The sequence below is a fragment of the Megalobrama amblycephala genome, linkage group LG18 (genome assembly GCF_018812025.1).
Source record: "Megalobrama amblycephala isolate DHTTF-2021 linkage group LG18, ASM1881202v1, whole genome shotgun sequence".
NCBI classification, from domain to species: domain Eukaryota; kingdom Metazoa; phylum Chordata; class Actinopteri; order Cypriniformes; family Xenocyprididae; genus Megalobrama; species Megalobrama amblycephala.
Window position 1 is genome coordinate 22,025,654 of NC_063061.1, and position 23,411 is coordinate 22,049,064.

The following is a 23,411-nucleotide window of genomic DNA, read 5'->3' on the forward strand; positions in this document are numbered from 1 at the left end:
ATGGATTGGACATTTTAATGACATACGATACCATTTAAAATAAGTGATATATGAAGATTTTGAAAGAATTTTTGTGGTGGAAAAAAGTGCAGTAGCAAAGCCGGTGTCCTTCGGCGCCCCCCAGTGGTCATGACGGGATATTGTACTTGGAACTTCCTGTATCTGTAAAGGGTGGGACAGCGGAAGCGGCAGCTCGCAGCGCTGACATATTCATTTTTTGCCTGCTAGATTTGGGACATATTGTACCAAAATGCCGGTAAGAAATTATCATACATTACAATTTAAACGATGAGCTTTGTTTTTTGCTTTATGAGCAGTTGTTGTGTCACGTTTTAGAGCTGGAGCTAACAAAAATATTTTAGCATTATTAGCCATAGAGCTAACCTATACAACATCTTTCTCTGGCTATTTTTTTTTTTTTTTTTATAAATGTAACAGTTTTTCAAGGACGTAGTATTTTATTATGTTTTGGTCTTTATGCTTTATTGCCTAATATATATGTGAAAGTGTCAGAAATTTGTTGCTGATTTGTTGCATCTGTCCATGATGCAAACTACTGTATTTCCTCATTTACATTTAGTGCAATGATCACTGATTCTCTTCAGATATTGGTCATTTAAAAAAACAAAATTGCTATATTAAAGAAATAGTTCTGTTTGACTCTTGCATTTTATGTAATCTCCCTCTCTCTCTTCAGGCTTACCACTCAAGCCTGATGGATGCAGACACCAAACTGGTGGGGAATATGGCGTTATTGCCCCTTAAAACACAGTTTAAGGGTCCTGCTCCTAAAGAAAGTAAGAAAGTTTGCTTGATTTTAGGCAGTACAGTGAGCTCTGAGATTCTTCCTTAAATGGTCATCATTAGTAAGGGGTATTTTTAAATGAGCTGTTCCTTCCTGTTTTCATATTCAGCCAAAGACACAGATATTGTCGATGAGGCCATCTACTACTTCAAAGCCAATGTTTTCTTCAAGAACTACGAAATTAAGGTAAGTGGTGAATGTCTACAGGAAGTGTACGGGAGCCTGAAAAATGTACTTGCATGCCTTAACACGAATTCATAGGTCTGTCCTGAGAGAGAAGAATAAAGGTTCTCTCTGTATCCTCATTTAGACTCTTTACATATGCATATACACAATCTTTTTTTAAAAAAAATTCATGTTTAATAACAGATTTGAATTAGTTGCATTTCAGATGCTTATGAGCACTTTAAAATCAGCATGAAATGGAAGTTGCGATAGTCTTTTCTTCCCTATTGTGACGTAGGCCTATATATCCAAGTGAAACAGCTTCTTGAACAAGAAAAATGTAGGATATGACTTGATTTTGTCCATCAGGAATTTATTGGATCATTGGAATGCTGTAGTTTGCATTAGAGCAGGGGTTTCAAACTCCTGGAGGGCCATAGCCCTGCAGAGTTTAGTTCCAACCCTGCTCCAACACGCATATTTGTAGTTTTCAAATAAGTCCGAAGGACTTGATTAGCTGGATCTGGGTGCGTTTAATTAGGGTTAAAGCTAAACTCTGCATTGATGTGGATGTGAGTTTGACACCCCTGCTATAGTGCACAACAGATGGGTTCCAGAAGTAAAAACTCCATTCATTTTTTTTCTCCATAAGGAAATTGATTTTAAATAATAACATGGCATCTGCTTCGGCTGAAGCCGTCAGCCGGCATTATTTCAGACTGTTTTTAAAATGTATAATAATGTTTAACAGTGGAATTCCTGGTGAAAAACTACATTACCCATAATGCTGTACAGAAAATGTCCACCCACTCCCATGTAATCAAGTCTATCTCAGTGCTCTCAAAATAATGAAACGTTTTTTATATATATATATATATATATATATATATATATATATATATATATATATATATATATATATATATATATATATATATATATATATATATATATGTGTCAAAAATGAGTAGTTTTATATTTCTCCATCGTTTTTAATTTGATTTTGCTGTTCACAATGCTTCATGGGATAGTTTTTCCCTCACTACAACTGTTGTACCTTTGTATTTTTGTCCAATTTTCAAAAACTTTTTTGCTTCAAATCAAAGTTGTGATTCACCTAGTAGCTGATTGGCTTGGTTCATGGCTTATAATTCTTTAACAAAGGTCACTTTGAACTTTGAAACATTTGACACTGTTATTGAACTGAATTGAGCTGAATAATGACACTTTTGTCTTCTGTAGAGCTGCTTTAAAGCTAAAATTGAATTTGTTTCATAATTGATGAACTCTGCCACATTAACACTGTTATTTTCCTATTACTGTGACGCTGCTTTGACAATCTGTATTGTATAAAGCGGCATATAAGCAGTATATAATTAAATAAAATATTTATTTCTTTAATTTTGATAGAATGAGGCGGATCGAACTTTGATCTACACCACTCTTTACATCTCTGAATGCCTCAAGAAGCTCCAAAAGGTAACTATTGGGGAGGTTGGGGGGGGTATAACTCATGGTATAATTTATGGTATAATTCAGTTGTTCAGTGATTAATTGTTTGTCAGGTGTTGTTGGTTTTCCTCATAGCTAATGCTCCATAAATATCTATCTACAATCTTATAAATGATTTCTAGTGCAGTTCAAGGGGCCAAGGAGAGAAGGAGATGTACACACTGGGAATTACCAACTTTCCCATCCCTGGAGAACCTGGCTTCCCTCTGAATGCAATGTATGTTAAACCCACCAACAAACAGGAAGAAGGTATGGCACAACGAGGTCACCACTTTACTGAGTCTTATTAATTTGTACATCCACTAAGACCTTCTTTATGATGAGATTATTATAAGTGCTATCGCCGAATTGATTTAGATACTATCTTTTTGGACAGAAACGATGAGGGCTTACCTGCAACAAATCCGACAGGAGACAGGACTGAGATTGTGTGACCGTGTGTTCGACCCTCAGACAGACAAACCAAGCAAGGTGAGGCATTAAATATTATCAGTCAAATCAAGTTAATTGACAAAAGAAAAAATAAGTTTTTTGGAAGTTGTTTTAAGTTTTTTTTTTTTTTTTTTTTTTTTTTTGCATTGTGAGTATGACATTATTTTAATGACAGTTAAGCACTTTTCCCTCTCAAGAGAATTGAGAAAAGTTTTTTTAAAGCATTTATTTAGGGTTTTTTTTGTTTGTTTTTTTGCTGCAACATTATTTTCATGACAATTATACAGAGCCCCGCACATGGAGACAAAAATATAATTTTTTATATCAATTTATATCTTGGCCATGATTTAAGAATTTGTTCAGTCGTTTTAGTTAAATAATGGCCATGAATTAAGAATCTGTTCCCTCGTTTTAGTAAATAGTGGCCACGTTGAACTCATTTGTTCCCTCATTTTGATTTAATTAAAACATGGAAATGAATTATTAAAACATGCTTACGCAAGTCATGAGAATGAATTGTTTATTCATGGCTACAATATACATATTTTTTTTCCCCGCACGTCATGTGCGGGGCTCCGTACAATGAAGCACATTTCTTACACATTTAAAAAAAAAAAAAAAAAAGTAAACATTTTTTGCATTATATTATTGACGTCACAATGCAAATTTGATAATTTTATTTATATATATATATATATATATATATATATATATATATATATATATAAAATTATCAAATTTGCATTGTGACATAAGATTCACCAAAAGCGAATGTTTAAAATTCATGTTATTTTGACTATTTTCTAATCAAGTGCTTATGATAATCATTCAAATGTCTTTGTTCTACAGTGGTGGGTGTGCTTTGTGAAGAAACAGTTCATGAACAAAAGTCTGTCTGCGCCTGGCCAGTAACAAACCTCTCAGGATCTCCCTTGGTACTTCTGAGTAGGATGTGGATGGATTTTTTCTTCAACAACTGTTTTTTTTTTTCTTTTTTCTTTAATGTGTATGCGAGCGTGTTTATTCTGATTCTGTTTTTTTACTGGTGATATCAAGCATTTGATTTCCAGCCTGTCATGTAAAGCAGGAGCAGATCAAATAAAAATCTATTGAAGAGAAACAGCATCTTTCGTCAATGGATGAAGACATACTTCTAATAGACTGTTATTTTTGTAATATTTATATACAATTTTATTTATTAATATTTCAAATTAATTTATATTTTAGTTCTCATTTTAGTTTTAGAACATGTGCTTCTGTCATTTTTATAATTATTTTAATCTTTCAATTCAGTTTGTCATTTTGGTAACATTTTACATTAAGGTTCATTAGTTAACATGAATAATGAACTGCACTTATACAGCATTTATTCATCTTTGTTAATGTATTAGTAAATGTTGAAATTAACATTATTAAAATCTTAACATTAGTTAATGCACTGTGAACTAACATGATCAAACAATGAACAACTGTATTTTAACATTAACGAAGATTAGTAAATACAGTAATAAATGTATTGTTCGTGGTTAGTTCATGTTAATACATTATTGTAAAGTGTTACCGTCATTTTAGTACTTCAACTTAAAATTATTTGTTAGTTGCGAAGGCAGCATTTACAATTTATTAATGAAAACTACTTTTAATCGTTTTAGTTAACAATAACAACACTGCTTGGTGTGTAGTGAGTTCATAATAATGGTTTTATTTATCTGAACTTAATCAAGAACATAAATGATAATGACATTCATATAGTGCTCAAAAATCAATATGCCACCAAGGACCATACAAACTGGAATAAAGCTGTGGAATTTCACACCACTGAATCAAATCAACATGACTGAAAATGTAGAACTTATTGCTTAATATTGTTTTCTGTCTTTTGAACAATACAATTAAATTTGCATTAGTACACAAGACCAAACAAATATCACTGACAAGATGTGTTGCCAAGAATCTTTTGCACCCTTAGAAGTTATTGAGGTAACTGCTTTTTACACGACTGACATACAGTAAGACATAAACAACAGGACAAAGACAAGACTGAGAAGAAAACATAAGGACAAACAGTAGATATGTAATACAAATGCTACATTTTAATGAGCAATTACATGAAGGGGCCTTCGGGAACAGAAGAGTGAACAGGATACAGTCAAAAATGAGATACAAAACTACGGGTGGGGTGGGGTATCACAAACAAATGACTGATAGAGCTATGGTACAATACATCATATTTACATACACAAAAAATACAGCTTTTGAGCTTACCATTTATACAAAAAATATTCTCTGTCTCATGCAAATATGTAACTTTTTGGTTTGTCCAAAAGAGGATTCCAGCTCAAAAAGTGAATAGACATTGAGACGGACTTGACATCACTGAATACAATTTTCCTTTTTGACAGGAGAACAACTTAAGGCAGCAGAGAAAGAGATGGCCCTTTGAGAGACATCTGTGGTATTGTTTTGTCGTTTTTTTTAAGGGAATAGGGCTGTCCCGACATGTCAGTAAGGAGGGAAATCAGCATTGATTCTGACCATCAGCCTCTACTAGTACCATAAACTCACAAAACACGCCAGAATTGCATAAAAACTGTTCAAAATTGATGGCTCAGTGGCAGATTAAAAAAGCGTCAAAACACAAGTGTCATGCAGTACGTTTCATCATAATTAAGATAATAAATAATTCAGACACACTAGAGGGTGGGGGGGAAATCGGTATTAACAAAACGTGCTATAACTCACACATTCAGATAAAAAAAAATAATAATAATTATCCAGCGGTGGCTTTGCTCTGATATCCCTAACTGGTGCAACCCCAAATAACTGGTGAATAAAATTAAGGTGATCCCCTATTAAGGTTTGTAACTGGCATATCTAGGGGGGCTGGTTAGAATTCAATTTACATGATAAAGCATTGCCACACAAAAACCTATTAAATTGATATGAGCTCATGATGGGTTTTTAAAATCAATGCAGAAATAAATCCTGAAACTGAAATGTCTGGAGATGGGAACTGAGAGTATATGTACTAACAAATGTAACCATGATTGGGCATCTAGTCGAATGCCATCTCTTGGCTTTTCCTCACACAGCGGGCGACTTTCCTCTTGAACTCACCGTTGGGATCCTCTCTCCATTCTTTCTATAAGTCGAACACAAATGTGAAGGTTTTAGTCATTGCTTTAGAAGAACAAAAACATGAATCGGCATTTACTGACCATTTTACTTAAAAGCCATTTTAGAGTGAAATTAGATAGAAGAGGGGGATTTGAATTTATCCACCGGCAGTTTTTGAGGAGGCTTTTGTGTCAGGACAAGGAAGCTTAAATGGTAACAGTTCTTTTTCAAATCCATCTTTTACTTTTTTTTTTTTACTTTTTTTTGCTATTAATGCTGAATCCATGTGTGACAAATTTGTGTTAATATATTATCTGTTCACCAACATTTGTTAACATTAGTTAATAGGGGTGTGACGAGACGGGTATCTCACGAGACGAGACGAGACTCGAGATTGAGTTCACGAGACGAGACAAGACAAGATTTTTACACACTATTTTTACGAAATCCTCAATGGCGAAATACATGACTAGAAAAAATATTCTGCAGGTGTATTTGAAATGTTTTAACTAATCATCTTATAGTGAATGTCATTCAGTTCTACTTTCTGAGTATGAATTATCATATGCAGTAAAAGACAACAATACTCAAGCACTGTAAAAGGTTTTGCCACTAACTTAACTGACTGACTTCTCTTCTGTATGATTTCAATCTCTTCAGACATTACTGTACATGATTTATGAGCTTCTACAACCTTTGACCTCCTAACTGAACTCCTTTCCACAAACTGATCATAGAAATAAAAACAGTATAAATAAAAATGTTAACACTTTACAATAAGGTCTTATTTATTAACATTAACACATTAACCAACATCAACTAACAATGAGCAATATATTTGCTACAGTATTTATTAATCTTTGTTTACCGGTATATTAGTTAATAAAAATAGTCATTCATTGTTAGTTGATGACAGTTCACAGTGCATTAACTAATGTTAACAAATGAAACCTTATTGTTTGTGCTTAATAAGATTAAGAGAAAACTGTTATTCATTTTTATGGTAACACTTTACAAGTTGAAACCATAATCACACTCTCTCAATATTCAAAGTGCAAATAAGACCAACTTTTTCTTTGATACAGAGATAAGAGATGGTTACAGCTACACTGCCCAGCCTAAAATAGCTTTCATATTGAGAGATATTTGCATTAATCAAGGAGCCGCTTTCAAAATGCGGGTATTGAAATCGCGTTTGAATGCGCGCGCGTTTACTTCCACTTTCAGCGATCGCGCGTAACTCTTTAAATATGGAGCGGCGGCGACCGTTATCCAACTGAATTAAATGTTTTTTATTTAAACACAAAGCAAAAGGACAGTGGAGGCGTAATGTAAACATAGCAGTGGCATATTCTTTCCTAATCATCCACTCTGTCATGGCAACATCACGAGACTACTTTTCGCCTCGACGAGAAATCTCGTCACACTTTAGTCTCGCGAGATCTCGTGACACGAGATCTCGTCACACCCCTATTAGTTAATGTTAAAGGTGCCATCGAATGTTTTTTTACAAGATGTAATATAAGTCTAAGGTGTCCCCTGAATGTGTCTGTGAAGTTTCAGCTCAAAATACCCCATAGATTTTTTTTAATTCATTTTTTTAACTGCCTATTTTGAGGCATAATTAGAAATGCGCCGATTCAGGCTGCGGCCCCTTTAATTGCTCACGCTCTCCGCCCCCTCCCGAGCTCTCGACTCTATCATTGCAACAAAGTTCACACAGCTAATATAACCCTCAAAATGGATCTTTACAAAGTGTTCGTCATGCAGCATGTCTAATCGCGTAAGTACGGTATTTATTTGGATGTTTACATTTGATTCTGAATGAGTTTGATAGTAATATATAAAAAATACAATATGGTATATTATTTCACTTGAATTATCAGTAACGTAAATTGACATTATATTAAAGTATAATATTTTGATATTGTATAAAAAGTGTGTGTGTAATGACATAAAAATGTAGCTTAATTACAATATATATTAAATGTCCGCATTCTTATTAGTTCTGACTACTGCTGGCCTAAATATATATAGGGTTCATCGATCAGTGCTTTTTACTTTTAATAATGTACATTAAAAATCAAGTACTTTTGTACTTTTACTCAAGTAAAAATGAAATGAGTATTAATACTTTTACTGGAGTAATATTTTAATGGAGCATCTGTACTTATACTCATGTACTTGATCTGTGTACTTCCTTTATCCACCACTGGTTTCATGCCAACTTTAAATAATGTGACTTTGCGGAGTGAATCAAATATTATTACATTAATCTATGTTAAATTACTGAGTTATCTATTTGCAATTATTATAGAATGGCTGCAATTCCTACAATTATTATTTTTTTTTTTTATCATCAGCTGAAAAAGCAAGTCATTTCATAGGCTGAGCAAGTTAATACATTGACATGAAATGTAAATCATTTTGATTAAAGACAATTTTTTCCTTCTAGAATAAATGAATTGCATAAGAATACCAGAAATGTTTATAATATAAAAAAAGTAAATAGGGAAAATTTTGATGTCATGGTGATTCCCATTATAAAATGTGATTCAGTTATCATCAAAAAAATCACTAAACTTACAGCTGCATCCACATTGGCTGGCGAGTCCCCATTGGGGTCAGCTAACATGGAGATCACACTAATCATGATGGTCTCTACAGTGTGGATGGGCAGCCAACGCTCCTCGGGTTTCTCATAGCCAAATTTGTCCTCTCCTGGCTCATGTAGGATTGAAATGCACACATCTCCGTTCTTCGCAACTGGTTAGAGATGAAGAATAATATCAGTGTCAGCCACATTTGGGGGTTTTCACCAAAACTGACATGCACTCACCATTAGGATGCCAAATCTCAGTAATAAACTTCATCTTAGGAGGCCGAAGTGGGTAATCATGAGGGAAGATGAGATGCGCCTTAAAAAATCCACCTTCGCTGTAAATCAAAAACAGAAAAAGGATTTAACAGTTTTGTTGGAAGAGATTTGAGCTTTGCAGAAGACTAGATTAGTCAACTGGCCACTCTTACAGCTAAACCCAAGCACAACATGGCTGGTAACAGGATTGGTTACTTACAACAATGTGTCTTGAGGGCCAATCACGACAACCTCCCACTGATAGATATCCTCATCATCAATCAGACCAGCAGAAAAACCTTCCACTGGGTTTTTGTTGAGCTCTGTAAGATGTAAAACAAAAATGTATTTCAAAGCATCAACTCAATTTTAAAAAGTTACATATATAAATGAAGACCTCAGATGCAAAAGCCTCTAAAGGCCATCTGAAATTTTCTTCTAAAATGAGCATTTTTATCAAGCTTGTATGTTTATGTTCAGTTATTTCACTTTAATGGCAATGAAAAGGACCTATTAATTGCCATTAAAGTGAAATTACTGAACCTAAACATACAAGCTTGTTTAAAATGCTCATTTTAAAAGAAAATTTCAGATGGCACTTAGAGGCTTTAGCGTCTGAAGTCTTCAAATATATAATTACACACACAATATGTATATTCTATATCAGTCAATATTGGATATTAGATTACTTTTTCTGTCATCTAAAGCCGACTTAACCTAAACTAATTAACTTAACTAACCTAAGCTTTAAGATCACTAATAATCTTGCAAATATCATACTTCTATTTTAATACCTTGGTAATGTTGATTGTCTCATTATGAATTAATATGTAGGAATAAAGATGTAAAGACTGATATAAAGCTTGTCATGTACTAATATGCATGTAACTGTATTTATAATAAGACAAAAACCTAAATGTGTTGCTGTTGTTTCATTCTTGCCAGGCCAATAATTTGTATACTGTATACTAACACGTGTCAACTGATTCTATGACCGGCTACAACTTAATTTTTACCATTCAATAACATTATTTCAAAACATATAAAATTATATGTATACAAATTGGTTATTTTCTTAAATACAGGGTATAAGTTTTGTGATCAACATGTTTATACCTCACCAACTTACTCAGCTAGCATGCTAGCCAAACCTTCTGACCTTATTACTTTACAAGTGGAAATAAGAAGCCCATAAGCTCTTACACAAACACCGACACAGTGGCGTACGTTACACATTATGCCACTTTGTTTAAAAAGTACAGATAGTATGGATAAAAAATAGTTAGTATGACAAAATGAAGAGGATTTGTACTATTCACGCTAACAGTTAGCCACTTACCTGCTAGCTGTTTTCGCAGAAGCAGGGCCGATTGCTCAGTCATTTTATTTCAACTATGTTAACAAAATAAATAATGTCTCAAACGGGGAAAAAAGACGAGGTAAAATCACCGAGATCAATGCTGGAAGTCAAAGTTGTTCGACACGCAGCTCTTGAGTATTTGAGATCTACTTCACATGCGCCGGGAACTGATACATGTGATACTGGCACTGACCTCAAGGCTGTGTATAACTAGGAAGCTCCTTACTACAGCAGATTTAGGCATCTTTTTGGGAGCGTTCCGAGCTGGGAGATGACCAACAATCCTGCACGCGCCCAAAATCGCTGTCTATGTAGGTAGCTCACTAGGTTTTGAGATACAGCCAAAGCCAACGGGTCCAAACATGCCAGACTTTTGTTGATCGGTCTGCTGAACAGAAATTTTAACAATACAACAACAATACATTTTTTTTTTTAAATTATGAATATTTTGTTGTAGTGGAAGTCCATATGAAGCATCCTTGGTGCATTTTTCATTTTGATAAAGGTATTTTAAAGTACTTTTTACGATTTTAACCATTATACAGAATATAAAACGAATGGTACTCAAATAAAATGCTTCTCAAAATTATTTTAAAAGTTTTTAATTTATAAACTTTTAAACGTTTTTTATTTCCTTTTAAGATGTCGATAATGTATAGGCTAATTATAAGTAGAAGTGTTGTTATTGTTAACTAAAACTATTAAAATAGTTTTTACAATAAATTTGAAAGAAAATAAATATAAACCTAATGAAAAACTTAAAAAACGTATTATAATTATTATGATTATAATGTTGTGCCTTGTTATTTTTATATTATATTATTATCAAATTTTTTCATTTCTTTTTGCTGTAAAAAAAAAAAAAAAAAAGTTTAGAAAAATAGAAAAAAAAATACTGGTAATTTTCTAAAACACAACATCCTAAAACACGGATGAATCACCTGTGAAAAATCTACGCAAAATTCCTTCATATTAACACAATACATTGGGATCTTTTTCTACAGATTCTTCTTCCAGCCTATAGGTGTCGACTATGTACATCATTTTAAACGAGTGGTGAAAAGTTAGTGGTGTTAGTTGCTGTTCACTGAGATCACGTGTTGTGCAAACAAATACACTAGATGGCAGTGTCTGCATGAAATTCTTCCTAAACCATCCCTCATGTAAGAAACGCTTAGTAAAAGATATTTTGTGGTTTAGTTTGGCTAGAATATAGTAACTAATAAATAATACAGTTATAATATATGCTTATCAAATATATTGATGTGTCAAAACGTAGCTTTAACTGCTTTTAGATCAGCCTGAATCAGTCTGTCAGAGTGGATTCACAAAGCCTGGTCCATCCTGTATCTTGAGAGCTTTACAATCCTCTTGACATGCCAGAATCTTACATTTGCTTTTTTACATAACCATAAAAGGCAAACATTTGGCTTCCATCCCAGAGAGTGATACCAAACATATACTGAATATGGGAAAGAGTTGTTAGCAAATACATTCCACATCCGTGAAACTCAAACAAGGGGATGGTTTTCTGAATAAACAGCCATGCTCAGGTGACAAAAGGAGGACTTTGTGTGCTCTTTCTGGCGTGTTTCCTCTGATGGCACACGCTTTGAGGAATGGTTTACATCAGCTCTGTCTGTCGCACTCCATGGTTACCAGACATTTGTCATGTGCCTTATCTTTTGTTGATATGTTTAGCATGCAAATGTCACCCCACTGTATTACACAGAGAAGAGACGGTACAATGAACACAGCGTAATCCTACGGAAAAATCTGACTCTTCTCATGAACTCTGGGACGCCTTATTACTGATTCAAACAATCCAACAGAGGAAGCCACCTATACAGATTGAAAAAATGCTAATAGTTATTGGTTAAATAACAATTCAGAATTCTAGATCAGTATAATTTTAAGATTCTTGTAGCTAATTGGAACCCTTTACAGATATAAATCCATAAAAAGCATCTACAGGTTCGTCCAAACAGCTTGACACTTCATTTCACATCATTGAGATGCTGACCGAGTTGTTCTCTCAAGCCTGCTGCAATTAATGTGTCAGTCATGAGGTTTGTGATAAATGGGCTATTACTGGCTCAGTTGACCTTTCAGTGAATGGAATTACGATACAAAAGAAAACAGCTTTTGTTTTATCCTTTATAAAGCTTACTGTGGAAGTTATTGTAGCAATTTATGCCTTATGTAGTTCACAGTTCGGATTCACAGGTTGTATTTTAACTGTGAATCAAAACCTGAGCTTCCTGGTTTCCACAACATTTTGGTTTCCATTATTTTTCTGGTGGTTTATGATTTCTGCATAACAAGTTTTTAATCATTTCAGATAACATTCTATGCCATGAAATTACAAAACTACAAAAATCCAAGACTTTTTAAACATTTTCACATTTCTTTGGCCTGAAAGTCTCTGAAATTTACAGTATTTACATGACATTGGGAAGCCTGTACAGCAGATCATATAATTTATATTTTAATATAATATTTTAATACATATTAAATGGTATAGTTTGAAACTCGACCAATAATACAGAATAAATCAGTACTGATTTGAGGTTAAAGGGGAAAAACACCTTCTATTGCAGCGGTCAGAGACCCCGACAGATGGACTGTGAATCTGAGCGGTAAGATTATGCTGATTGCCTTTTTTGGACATTTCTGTTTCCATGAGCCAAATCAACTTTTATGGAACCATAGGGACATCAGGGTACAGTAATGTTGTGTTTGTGTGTGTGTGTATTTATCCATAAGTGTTAAACAAACTTCCAGATATGCAAACAATTAGTGAACGTTCAACTTTATATTCCAGATAGACATTTGACTATGAGATCGACATGAAAAACACCATGTCATGTCTCCATGACAACCCAGCTTTGGGAAAACTAATTTAGCTGTTACATATCTTTTTATCTGAGCCTGTAGGGTTGCAAAATGGCTGCAGACACAGGGTCCAAGTTAATCTTATGATGTTGTTTCATTCCTCCTTTTCATCAGTGAGACAGTGAGCAGTGAGTGGCCTTATCTTGTGTGTTCAAATATAAGCTCCAAATGATGCCTGGGTAATGCTGAAGAACAGTGAACAAAGCCCTATGTGAAGAAAACGAGTCCACACAGGCTTGCTTTCTACATTGTATCTTACCCAAATAAGAAAGATAACAAAATTATTTAAATGTTTGGCTACATGACTACCTGTTTAACTGTTTAATTAATCAGACACACCTAAATGATCAGGTTTAATTAAGAATGGGATCAGCCTTCCTAAGAAAATAAGCTTGCCAGTCACATTTGAACCACAACACATGAAAGAACAAGGACCTGCAAAGAAGTTTTTTTGTAGTAATTTACTCATTCATCTGTTGTTCTTTAGTTAAACTGACTGTGTGTTAAAGAATTTGATAGCAATTCCTTGTTATAGCATAACTACCAATGTGGGAATATTGAAGATTCACATTCAAAAATAACCTTTATTTCATATCGTCTGAATAAAAGTTGTAGGCTATAACAAATTATCACATTTTCACTCTGGTCAATATTTAAAGCATTAGTTCACTTTCAAATAAATTTTTTCCTGATGTCATCCAAGATGTCCATGTCTTTCTTTCTTCAGTCGAAAAGAAATTAAGGTTTTTGATGAAAACATTCCAGGATTTTTCTCCTTATAGTGGACTTCAATGGCCTCCAGACGGTTGAAGGTCAAAATTACAGTTTCAGTGCAGCTTCAAAACGTTCTACATGATCCCAGACGAGAAATAAGGGTCCTATCTAGAGAAACCATCCCTCATTTTCTAAAAAAAAAAAAAATAAAATAATAATAATAATAATAATATACGTTTTAACAATAAATGCTTATCTTGAACTAGCTCTCTTCTTCTTCTCTATTTGAATTCCTGCAGTGTAGACACTGCTAAGTGTATTGCTGCTCTCCACAGGTCAAAGTTTGAACTAATTGTTATATACTTGCACTAGTATATTGTATATGACAATTTAGTTCAAACTTTGACCTGTCGAGGGCAGTAATACACTTAGCAGTGTCTACACTGCTGGAATTCTAATAGAGAAGAAGAAGAGAGCTAGTTCAAGATGAGCATTTATGGTTAAAACGTATAAAAATTTTATTTTATTTTTATTAAATGAGCAACGTTTTCTCTAGATAAGACCCTTATTTCTTGTCTGGGATCGCTGTTAAAGGCGCTCTAAGCGATTCTGAGCGGAGTAACTTCCTGTTGACGTTCGAAGTGTTGTCAAACAAAACAGAGGCTAGCTAGACCCTCCCTCCTACTCCTCCTGGCCCTCCCCTCCGTGCTTCCTGAAACAGTCATGAACGCGCATTTAAAATGTAAGTAGCTTGCGTATTGATGCTGCTTTTCGGTTATTGGCTGGAGCATGTTTATTATGTTAAGTGGTCCAGGCTGCACCAGTTTGTTTTTATTGCAGTTTTCGGAGCTTGTGGCGACTACAGAGACCGCGTTTTTTTACAGTGTGTTCAGGGGACAGGCAGATCGCTTAGAGCGCCTTTAACTGTAATTTTGACCTTAAACCGTTTGGGCTCCATTGAAGTCCACTATATGGAGAAAAATCATGGAATGTTTTCATCAAAAACCTTAATTTCTTTTCGACTGAAGAAAGAAAGACATGAACATCTTGGATGACATGGGGGTGAGTAAATTATCACGAAAATTATATTTGAAAGTGTACTAATCCTTTAAGGTAATTGTATTTTTGAAGGTCAAGTCTTGACTATACAAAAACCAACATTTCCACCATTAAAATTATCCATGAAAATATATAAGTTAGTTAAAACAATTATGGAACACAAAATGATTTATGAAATAACAAGCATGTAAAAGATTAAAAACAAAAATGTCAAATCCACAAATATTTTAATGAAACAATTCAAATTAGGCCCACACCACGTGACTAGTTACAAAGGAAACGTTCTTAATGTACTGAAATACACAACTAAACCTTCAACTAAAATTAAAATATAAAATAAAAAATAATAATAATTAAACGTATTTATAAAAACGTTTCGGTCGTCAACGAATCGTATGTAGCGAATCGGTTGTGTATGAATCATCAACATTCACTGTCGCCACCTACCGGCGCAACCTGCAGAAAATGGCACGGAACGAGTGAATGAATCTTTTTGGTGAGTCCATGGCATGAATCAAACCCCCTACCGTCTCTAGATTGTGCATTCTAGGGAAATATCTTTGCCACACTGCACCCTTCTTCAACTGGAGTGACGTCGGCCAAAGCAAGCAGGGTCAGCTGATCCACAGTGACGTGACGAAGAAAAGTCAAAGGAAGAAACGGGATTTCCGGAGTCCGCGCAGCCAATGAACGCATTCCACATGCGGACAGCGAGAGCTTTGCATGCGGATCAGGAGAGCGGCGGAGCGGAGACACGCGATTGGTGCTGATGGTGCTAGAGCTGCGAACACCGGCAGTGTGCTGCGATTCAAGGGAATGAGCCAAGGATAGATCCGAAATACTATTTTGGGGTTATTTAACACATCATAAGGACACTAGGACTCCCTTCGGGCATCGAAACATTTTAAGATCAAGAACAACCAGCGAGTTCAAGATGTCTGTTGCGTAATTTTTGGTTGAATAAGTCCGGGTTAATAACTTTTCTTCTAATTAAACGCCCGAACTGAAAAGTTAAAATTGGCGATCATCGCGTGCTGTTTATCTCAAGTCACTACGGTTGTTTTTAGATCAAGTTTTTCGTGGATCCGGAGATCTTCTGAGTCAGGACTGAAGGCTTTGAAGAAGCCCGTTTTTGGGGGGTTGCGAGTCCGTACATAATCAGCGTGTCCGTCCGTCTACGATGGAGAACGCACACACGAAAACCGTGGAGGAAGTTTACAGCTATTTCTCCGTGAATGAAAGCACTGGGCTCGGCCTGGAGCAAGTGAAACGGCAGCGGGAGAAATGGGGACCGAACGGTGAGTGAGAGAACGTGGCCCGGCTAATGCTAACAGAGAGACTGGGATCGGCAGTGCACTAGAAAGCAAATAGGTTTAGGTTATTTCGCAATGTCGGTCGAACGCAAGAGGGTGGTTAGGCCCGTACAAGAGCGGGCGCACATGCGGCGATATTCATTTCATCAGCCGGCATGTGTCCGAAATGAAGGAGCGAGCGTGACGTCACTGCTGCTCGCCACCAGCGAGCACTCTTATTTTACACATTTGGCTAGAAACCAATGTTGTAAATATAAATAACCTGTTGTTATTATTGTTTTAAATATTAATATTGTCTTTTGATGTAAAGCATAAATGATGTAGAGGATATTTTTTATTGCAGTACATGAACTTTAAGGCTCTAATGTTATCTTTTTTCTTCTTTCTCTCCATGCTGTGAATCTTTGGCTGTCTCACAGAATTGCCTGCGGAAGAGGGTAATCCTTTGTCATGTATTCTATTAACGACTCTTTTTATGCATTTCACACCTTGGTCTTTATTATCATGTATTCACATGCTTATTTTTTTCAGGAAAATCACTGTGGGAGTTGGTGGTGGAACAATTTGAGGATCTTTTAGTGAGGATTCTTCTCCTGGCAGCTTGCATATCTTTTGTAAGTACCTCAGTTCAGTATTATTTGAATACACTACCTGTTTAGCTTTTCACATTATCATTTTCCCCAGTTTTATCTGGATTAGATAAAATAGGGTTAGATTAGATCAGATTCAACCTTATCATTGTGCAGAGTACAATATAGTTAGCATCTACTAGAAGAGTGTTTCTCAACCAGGGGTCCGTGGACCCTTAGTGGTCCTTATAAAATATCTGAATATGAATATTTGTATATTTTGACATTTGACATGTTACCATAAAAGAAGAAGATAATATATGTATAATATAACCGACGATATGGCTGAATATTGGACAAGTCAATTAAAGTAGTAGTAAATTATACTTGATTGCATTTGGTCATCACAAATACATTAATGATACCAATGAGCCAATATTATTCTGGGGTCCTTGAGGACGGTTCTAAATATGATGGTGTCCATTACTCAAAAAAGGTTGAGATTCACTGTACTAGAAGAGCAATTTAGCAAAACTTGTAATTAATATTAAAGGGTTAGTCTGCCCCAAAAATGAGAAAAAAATGGCCATCAGTTACTCTCCCTTGTGTCGTTCCAAACCCGTAAGACGTTCATTCATCTTCGAAACACAAATGAAGATATTTTAATGAAATCTGAGAGATTTCTGTCCCTTCATTGACAGTCCATGCAACTACCACTTTGACGCTTCAAAAGTTCATAAAGAGATCGTAAAACTAATCCATATGAGTTGAGCGGTTTAGTCCAAATTTTCTGAAAAGACACGATTGCTTTATTTGATGAACAGACTGAATTTAGGCTTGTATTCACCTATAAACATGCACCAACTCGCACATCAGGTGTGGTAAACGGTAGGGGTGAAACGGTTCTCGGTTAAAAAATCGAACCGTACCGTTCTGCACTCTCGGTTCGGCATGCACTTGCACCGCGGTTCATCTCATACAGTATCTGACGACACATACGCATCTATAATATGGTTTGTAAAAAATAAATAAAACACAGTTAGGCTAATGTATGTTTCTGTTGATGGATACGCATTCTGGCTTCTCCTAAAACTTTGTTTAATGCGAGTGCCGCATGCTCTATATGACCAGTCATTTACGCCGTCGTCACCCGGGTGTTGATAGCGCGCGAGCGCAGGTGAGACCTGAACAGCACACGTTGCTATCTGCGTTTAAACTAAATTCATTTTAAGCCTTGCCAATTTAAACATTCGAGTGCAAGGAGCGACAGAGAACTGATTCTCGCGCAGTTCTCTGTGTCTGAGAAGCAGTTCACACGCGCGCGCTGTGAGAAGATTTGTGCACTCATCCAAAGCGCGCACGCGGAAGCGCGTGTACAGAGAGCAAACATTGAGGTGGTCTTCAAGTCTTGTGCTTGAACGGACAAACTCACACAAAATTATGTCAACCTGCCCGTCTTGGCGAGTGTCTTGGCGAGTATCCTAGCAAGCATAGTCGGTAATGTCTTTATTGAACTTATACACTCGAGAAAGAACGCATGTGTTCAGTATCAGTGCACTGATCCGTGTAACGTATTACGTCTTAAAGAGACAGCAGCCTTTGCATTCCTGCTGTCTGAATGTGTTTTTAATGTTAATCAAACAACAAAAGACAAGGAAATCACTCACTGCTCATGACTGAATAGTAACTTAATAATTAATAATGATTAATCTTTACTTATTTATACAGTGAAGATTGCATGCAATGTTGTTTTACATTTTATTAGCTATTTTATTCAATTTCTGTACCTGAAAACTGGATACATGAAAAACCTGAAAAGCTTTATTTATTTGTATGTTTGCTTTACTGTATTTATTTGTGCCGTTTGATTATTTGTTCATACTTCTTTATTTTTATTTGACAATAGTAATTTTTTACCTTAACATAGCACATACCGAAACCGTGAGCCTAAAACCATGATACAAACGAATCATGAGTAATCTGAAACGTTGCACCCCTAGTAAACGGAAGCTCAAGCATGTTTGCTTGATGTGCTAGAACAAATGAGGTTCGTTCTCATGTGTTACGCTGCACGTTTGAGCTTCCACAAGAAGATGAACGAAAGTCTTATAGGTTGGAATGACACGAGGGTGAGTAATTGATGACAGTATTTTTATTTTTGGATGAACTAACCCTTTAAGTAACATGATTCTTAAAGAAAATGGTTTGTATGTTTCTTCTCCAATGGAAAAAAAAAAAACTTGGCTGTCACCAAGTGACATGTAAACTAAACCGGTCTGGAACAACAGATGTTAGTGGACCGGAGCAACAGAATTCCCCTCACCGCTCACCCAAAAAGAAAACCTGAAGTTTTCATATAGCATTATGGCCTTGTAGAATAGCAATTTTTATTTAGATTTATTTTACTTCTTTTTGGTTCGTTAATTTTGTGGTAAATGTTAATCTCTGCATGCCTTTTTAAAAACTGAGATGCAGTGGGTAATGAGTACCATGCTGAAGGTGCCTGAGTGCTTTATAAATGCTCTGCACGATATTTTTGATCATGTTACAATATGCTGTCATCAGGCGACAAGGAGGTGATGTACGGTGGTTCACTCGGTGGTTCATTTATGCTGTCTGGAGTCTTTACAACATGTCTGTTTGGATAATGTTTCACCGCTGGAATGGGAGGCATGGTGCAAGTCCGAGAGGGCTTAAAGACCTCTCACTGAGAACATGGTGTAAAATACCCTGGTTAGGTTACTGCGTTAAACCGACTTCATCCACTTCCTTTGTTTGGATCTGGGGGTTTGCTGAAAAATCATTGTTTGTTGCATCAACATTGAGGATTGTTATTATTATAGCATGCTTGTTTACATGACAAATATATAAAAAGAGGGGGAACAAGGATGTTTCTCAAACGGCTGCTCATTCCTCGTCTTCTCATCTGGCGACCAGTGTTGTTGTGGCATTGCACAAGTCTTACTGGCAACAGGGAAGGTTGTTGCCCCTGAATTGGTGCCTCTGTATTGTTTAAGATCTGTCTTAGGCCCCATTTACAATTGGCTATATACAGGTCTAAACAGGGTCCAAACCTGTTATGCTTGCCTTCGCTACTTCTAATAGAGATGCATTAACTTGCTCTTATTCCCACAAGGCTAAGGATGTTATTCAATCAACACAGTACATCCTATCAGGACTAAGTACAGCAACTGAAATTTACAACCACAGCTCTTTCCACAAGGGCCCTTTATAATTGAAGTCAGAATGGTTTTGAGTGGCGTCTATTTAATTGAATTTCGAGCAAGACAAAGCCATTGTCCTTTGCACCCTTTATCATTCAGAAGTCATCATTTTACCTAGTCTGGCTATCACCAGACCAAGCTCAATTTAAAATTGAACATTGGTCTGGGGAGTTTGCTATGTATTTTCTACTGCACAAGAGGCGTGATCAACGAGCATTAGTCACGCAATTGGATAGTCCTTCAACCAATCAGATCAAAGATCCGGGTGACGTACTTTGCAGAGTGATGCGAAAACTCCAGACAGGTTTACCGTGTGTCTCAATCAGCTCCCTAGTTCAGTCGTCAGGGCACTGATCAGGGAATCAGCCACATTCACTTGCATGATATACTGATTCACGACCTAGGGAACTAGGGAGCTGATTGAGACGCAGGGTTAGTTTGTATTGGTTTGTAGCATTGATCCGCGGTTTGCCCTAAACTACGTCATTGTCATGACAACCAAAAAGAATTCCAGTCAGTTCAGGCGGCGTGAGATTCAAGAAGCAGGGAGACGAAACATATAGAGCAAATAATAAAAATATTGTCTACCATCAAGGGGCATTGAAGTAAAAGAGTCCTGTACTCACATCGTGAAGCAAACTATCGAAATAACAGCAGAGAATCATTGTGTGTCATTAATCGCCGTTTGTAATCTTCCTATAAAGAGACTGTCGGATCAACGCTCTGCTACATTTCTCTCAGATAAGGTAAATGCTTAACACAGTCGGCATCACTGTGATTGTGCATTGTTATTTTGGAGTGACGGTCGTGCGAGAGACGGGTAGATCAGATAGAGTTTGAAAGCTGCTTGCCGTCGCTTCTCTATCGTCGTCGTGTTATACCCGCCAATAGCGAGCAAGGTGGATAAGCCAGTCTGTGATTGGTTCCCGCAAAAGTGTAACAGCGCAGCAGAAATGAATGCACGGGTTTCCAGACTGAGTTGCCGAGCGAAATCAAATCGCCGGCAGATCAGGCTGGGTTTACCCAGACTACATTTTACCAGAAATAACGTTTCATTTCTGTATTTTGTCATAAGTTTAATTAAGCTGCTATTAATGTAGAACATTTGTAGTATGACCTATTTGTTCTATAAAGGCAAAACATGTGTGCCACATAATTCAGTATATATAAAAACTAAAATTGGATAATTATCTTTTGAAACATTACAACAAATGAGCTATTCAGAATAAAATATTTTAATTGTTATTAGTTTATAGCAGTTTATTGTAAGTAGTTTATACACTAATTCAAAAGTTGGTAAGATTTTGGAAAGAAATCTTTTATACTCACAAGGGCTACATTTGTTTGTTCAACTCTGCACTAAAAACATTAGTTTATGAAATATTTACTGTCAGTTTTGATCAATTTAATGCCTCCTTACTAAAAACAAAAACATATGCCACACTTTTTAATGATGGTGTATATTATATTTATCTGCAATACAATCTATTAATTACACAAGTTTCTGTGTTGGTCAACGTGTTGGTCGTTGAGCTGAATTGGGTAGAGGATGTTACCAAACGCATGTCTGATTAGCCTAATTGAGCCTAGTTTGTCTCGGTGAATTAGCTTAGGTATGCAGTGTATCATCAGAATGATGAGAAAAAGCCGCAAAGGAAACCTGTTGTACAAGGTCAGGGATCTAATCGAACAGAATTCAAGCTTGTCCTAACGTACCCTCTGGGGAAAAGAAAAAAAAAAAAAACAGGACGTTACAGGAACAAAATATTCCAGAGACTGCATAGGGAATAGAAAGCTTCTTGTCTCGCTAGAATATGTGGGTTGGTGTTAAAATACTCGCTTTGGTTTTATGCACTGTACATTGCTTATGTTGGCTTGTTAGTGATGTTTGCTCAGATAAGTATCGCTGTTACTATTACATTTTTGCGCATTTTTCGCTGTTACAACACGCGTTGTGCACGGGTGTTATGATGTTCTTGAATTGGCTAGCGAGACTTCTTGTGTGGCCCAGGTACGCTTAAGCCCTTAGATTGATGAAAGCTGGTCTGTCTTAATTGGATCATAATACATAAAGGTCTCAGTGCTTCAGTATTCACTGGACCATGTCTGGACAGTGTCAAGCATGCCTGTAAGTTCACATGGCAAGCTTGTTAAGTACGTTGTCTCGTTTATGCCACCTAAAAGCGGCGTACATTAAGTATAGACATTCTTGTGCAGTTGCTGACAGCAGTCAGTTTTGACACCTGGCACACAGCCACAACTCCTGCCGAGATACCAGGCATGCTCTGGTAAAGATAAAAAAAAATGTAAAACGACACACTAAAATGTCTTCCTTGGAACACTCCTCTGTGTTATTCAGTCATTTGATAATGGCTGTTTGATCAACATGAAATCCTAAATTAAGAAGTATTTGTTTTTTCTGTTTTTCTTTTATAGGTACTGGCCTGGTTTGAAGAGGGAGAGGAGACCATCACAGCATTTGTGGAGCCTTTTGTAATATTGCTAATTCTTATAGCCAACGCTATTGTAGGTGTCTGGCAGGTAAGTTTCGACTCCTTTGTTTTCATCTTTGCTTTATTTTATAATGTATTTCTGAACACCAAGTGGAAATACGGTTGATTTTTGCATATGGATGTGCTCTGCCAGATGTTTATGAACAACAATCTTTGAGGCCATACTTTAATGTTGTACGAGAGCAAAACTGCTGTTCTACTGTTCATAAGTTTGAGATCAGTAAGATTTCTTTTTTGTTTCGAAAGTAATTAATACTTTTATTCAGCAAGGACATGTTGATCAAAGGTGACAGACATTTATAAAGTCATAATAATATATATATATATATATATATATATATATATATATATATATATATATATATATATATATATATATATATATATATATATATATATATAATTACACAATATTACTGTATTTTTGCTCAAATAAATACTGCCTTAGTGACAGTGGTATTACTTTTGAAGAGTGTTCATAATGAGCTTTATAGCTTTACATCTACTGTCCTCCAGTACCAGCTGCTTCTGACAGCCGTTTTCCACTGATAGTTTGCATGTTCCTTGTAACAAGGCCAGGTTTCAAGTTTCTTTTAGACATATCACTTTTTTTTATATTGTGAATGTAGTTTTTCTTGTGAAGTGTAGTTAGCCTTGTTATGAAAATGAAAACATGTGGCCGTTTTTTTCCCTGCCCTTTTCTAAAGATAGTCCCACTGTCCCAGTGGAATCCAGCATTGAGCCAAGACCCTATTTTCTCCAGCACCTCTCAGCGGCCCTGAAACCATGTCCCAGATTTCTCTCTATCATTTTATTTTGGTCACCATTCATTACCCAGACTGCCTGAGAATCCTCAGCCTTGTCTCCTGCTAGTAG

General features: G+C 35.9%; 3 protein-coding genes across 3 annotated transcripts in view; 2 read left to right on the forward strand and 1 right to left on the reverse strand.

The window, feature by feature from the left end:
* Positions 1-100: 100 nt before the first annotated feature.
* Positions 101-4,034, forward strand: arpc3 (actin related protein 2/3 complex, subunit 3). The gene is made up of 7 exons (XM_048166545.1): positions 101-256; positions 698-797; positions 915-991; positions 2,381-2,449; positions 2,605-2,731; positions 2,859-2,953; positions 3,764-4,034. Exons 1-7 carry the CDS (start codon positions 251-253, stop codon positions 3,824-3,826), a joined length of 537 nt encoding a protein of 178 aa, XP_048022502.1. The 5' UTR covers positions 101-250; the 3' UTR covers positions 3,827-4,034.
* Positions 4,035-4,596: 562 nt separating this feature from the next.
* On the reverse strand, positions 4,597-10,526 carry ube2g1b (ubiquitin-conjugating enzyme E2G 1b (UBC7 homolog, yeast)). The gene is made up of 5 exons (XM_048166308.1): positions 10,228-10,526; positions 9,109-9,211; positions 8,871-8,968; positions 8,619-8,797; positions 4,597-6,056 (listed from the first exon to the last, which is right to left on the reverse strand). The coding sequence occupies exons 1-5, from the start codon at positions 10,268-10,270 to the stop codon at positions 5,970-5,972; spliced, it is 510 nt and encodes a 169-aa protein (XP_048022265.1). The 5' UTR covers positions 10,271-10,526; the 3' UTR covers positions 4,597-5,969.
* A 5,001-nt stretch (positions 10,527-15,527) lies between these two features.
* The window catches only part of atp2a2b (ATPase sarcoplasmic/endoplasmic reticulum Ca2+ transporting 2b), a 40,855-nt gene continuing 32,971 nt past the window's right edge, over positions 15,528-23,411 (forward strand). Inside the window, exons 1-4 of the mRNA XM_048167362.1 lie at positions 15,528-16,214; positions 16,649-16,666; positions 16,761-16,843; positions 22,459-22,563. Of these exons, the coding sequence (XP_048023319.1) occupies positions 16,097-16,214; positions 16,649-16,666; positions 16,761-16,843; positions 22,459-22,563 (324 nt within the window). The 5' untranslated portion in view covers positions 15,528-16,096. The remainder of the gene's footprint in view (positions 16,215-16,648; positions 16,667-16,760; positions 16,844-22,458; positions 22,564-23,411) is intronic.

What these genes read in the sequence shown, in the direction of transcription:
- ube2g1b (XM_048166308.1), bottom strand. Translation starts at nt 10,270, where the DNA reads ATGACTGAGCAATCGGCCCTGCTTCTGCGAAAACAGCTAGCAG. An exon ending in GGCCCTCAAGACACATTGTT is followed by an intron (nt 8,969 to 9,108) that starts GTAAGTAACCAA and finishes TTTGATTTACAG; the next exon opens with CGAAGGTGGATTTTTTAAGG. An exon ending in CAGCCAATGTGGATGCAGCT is followed by an intron (nt 6,057 to 8,618) that starts GTAAGTTTAGTG and finishes TTCGACTTATAG; the next exon opens with AAAGAATGGAGAGAGGATCC.
- arpc3 (XM_048166545.1), top strand. An exon ending in GGGTCCTGCTCCTAAAGAAA is followed by an intron (nt 798 to 914) that starts GTAAGAAAGTTT and finishes TTTCATATTCAG; the next exon opens with CCAAAGACACAGATATTGTC. An exon ending in CACCAACAAACAGGAAGAAG is followed by an intron (nt 2,732 to 2,858) that starts GTATGGCACAAC and finishes CTTTTTGGACAG; the next exon opens with AAACGATGAGGGCTTACCTG.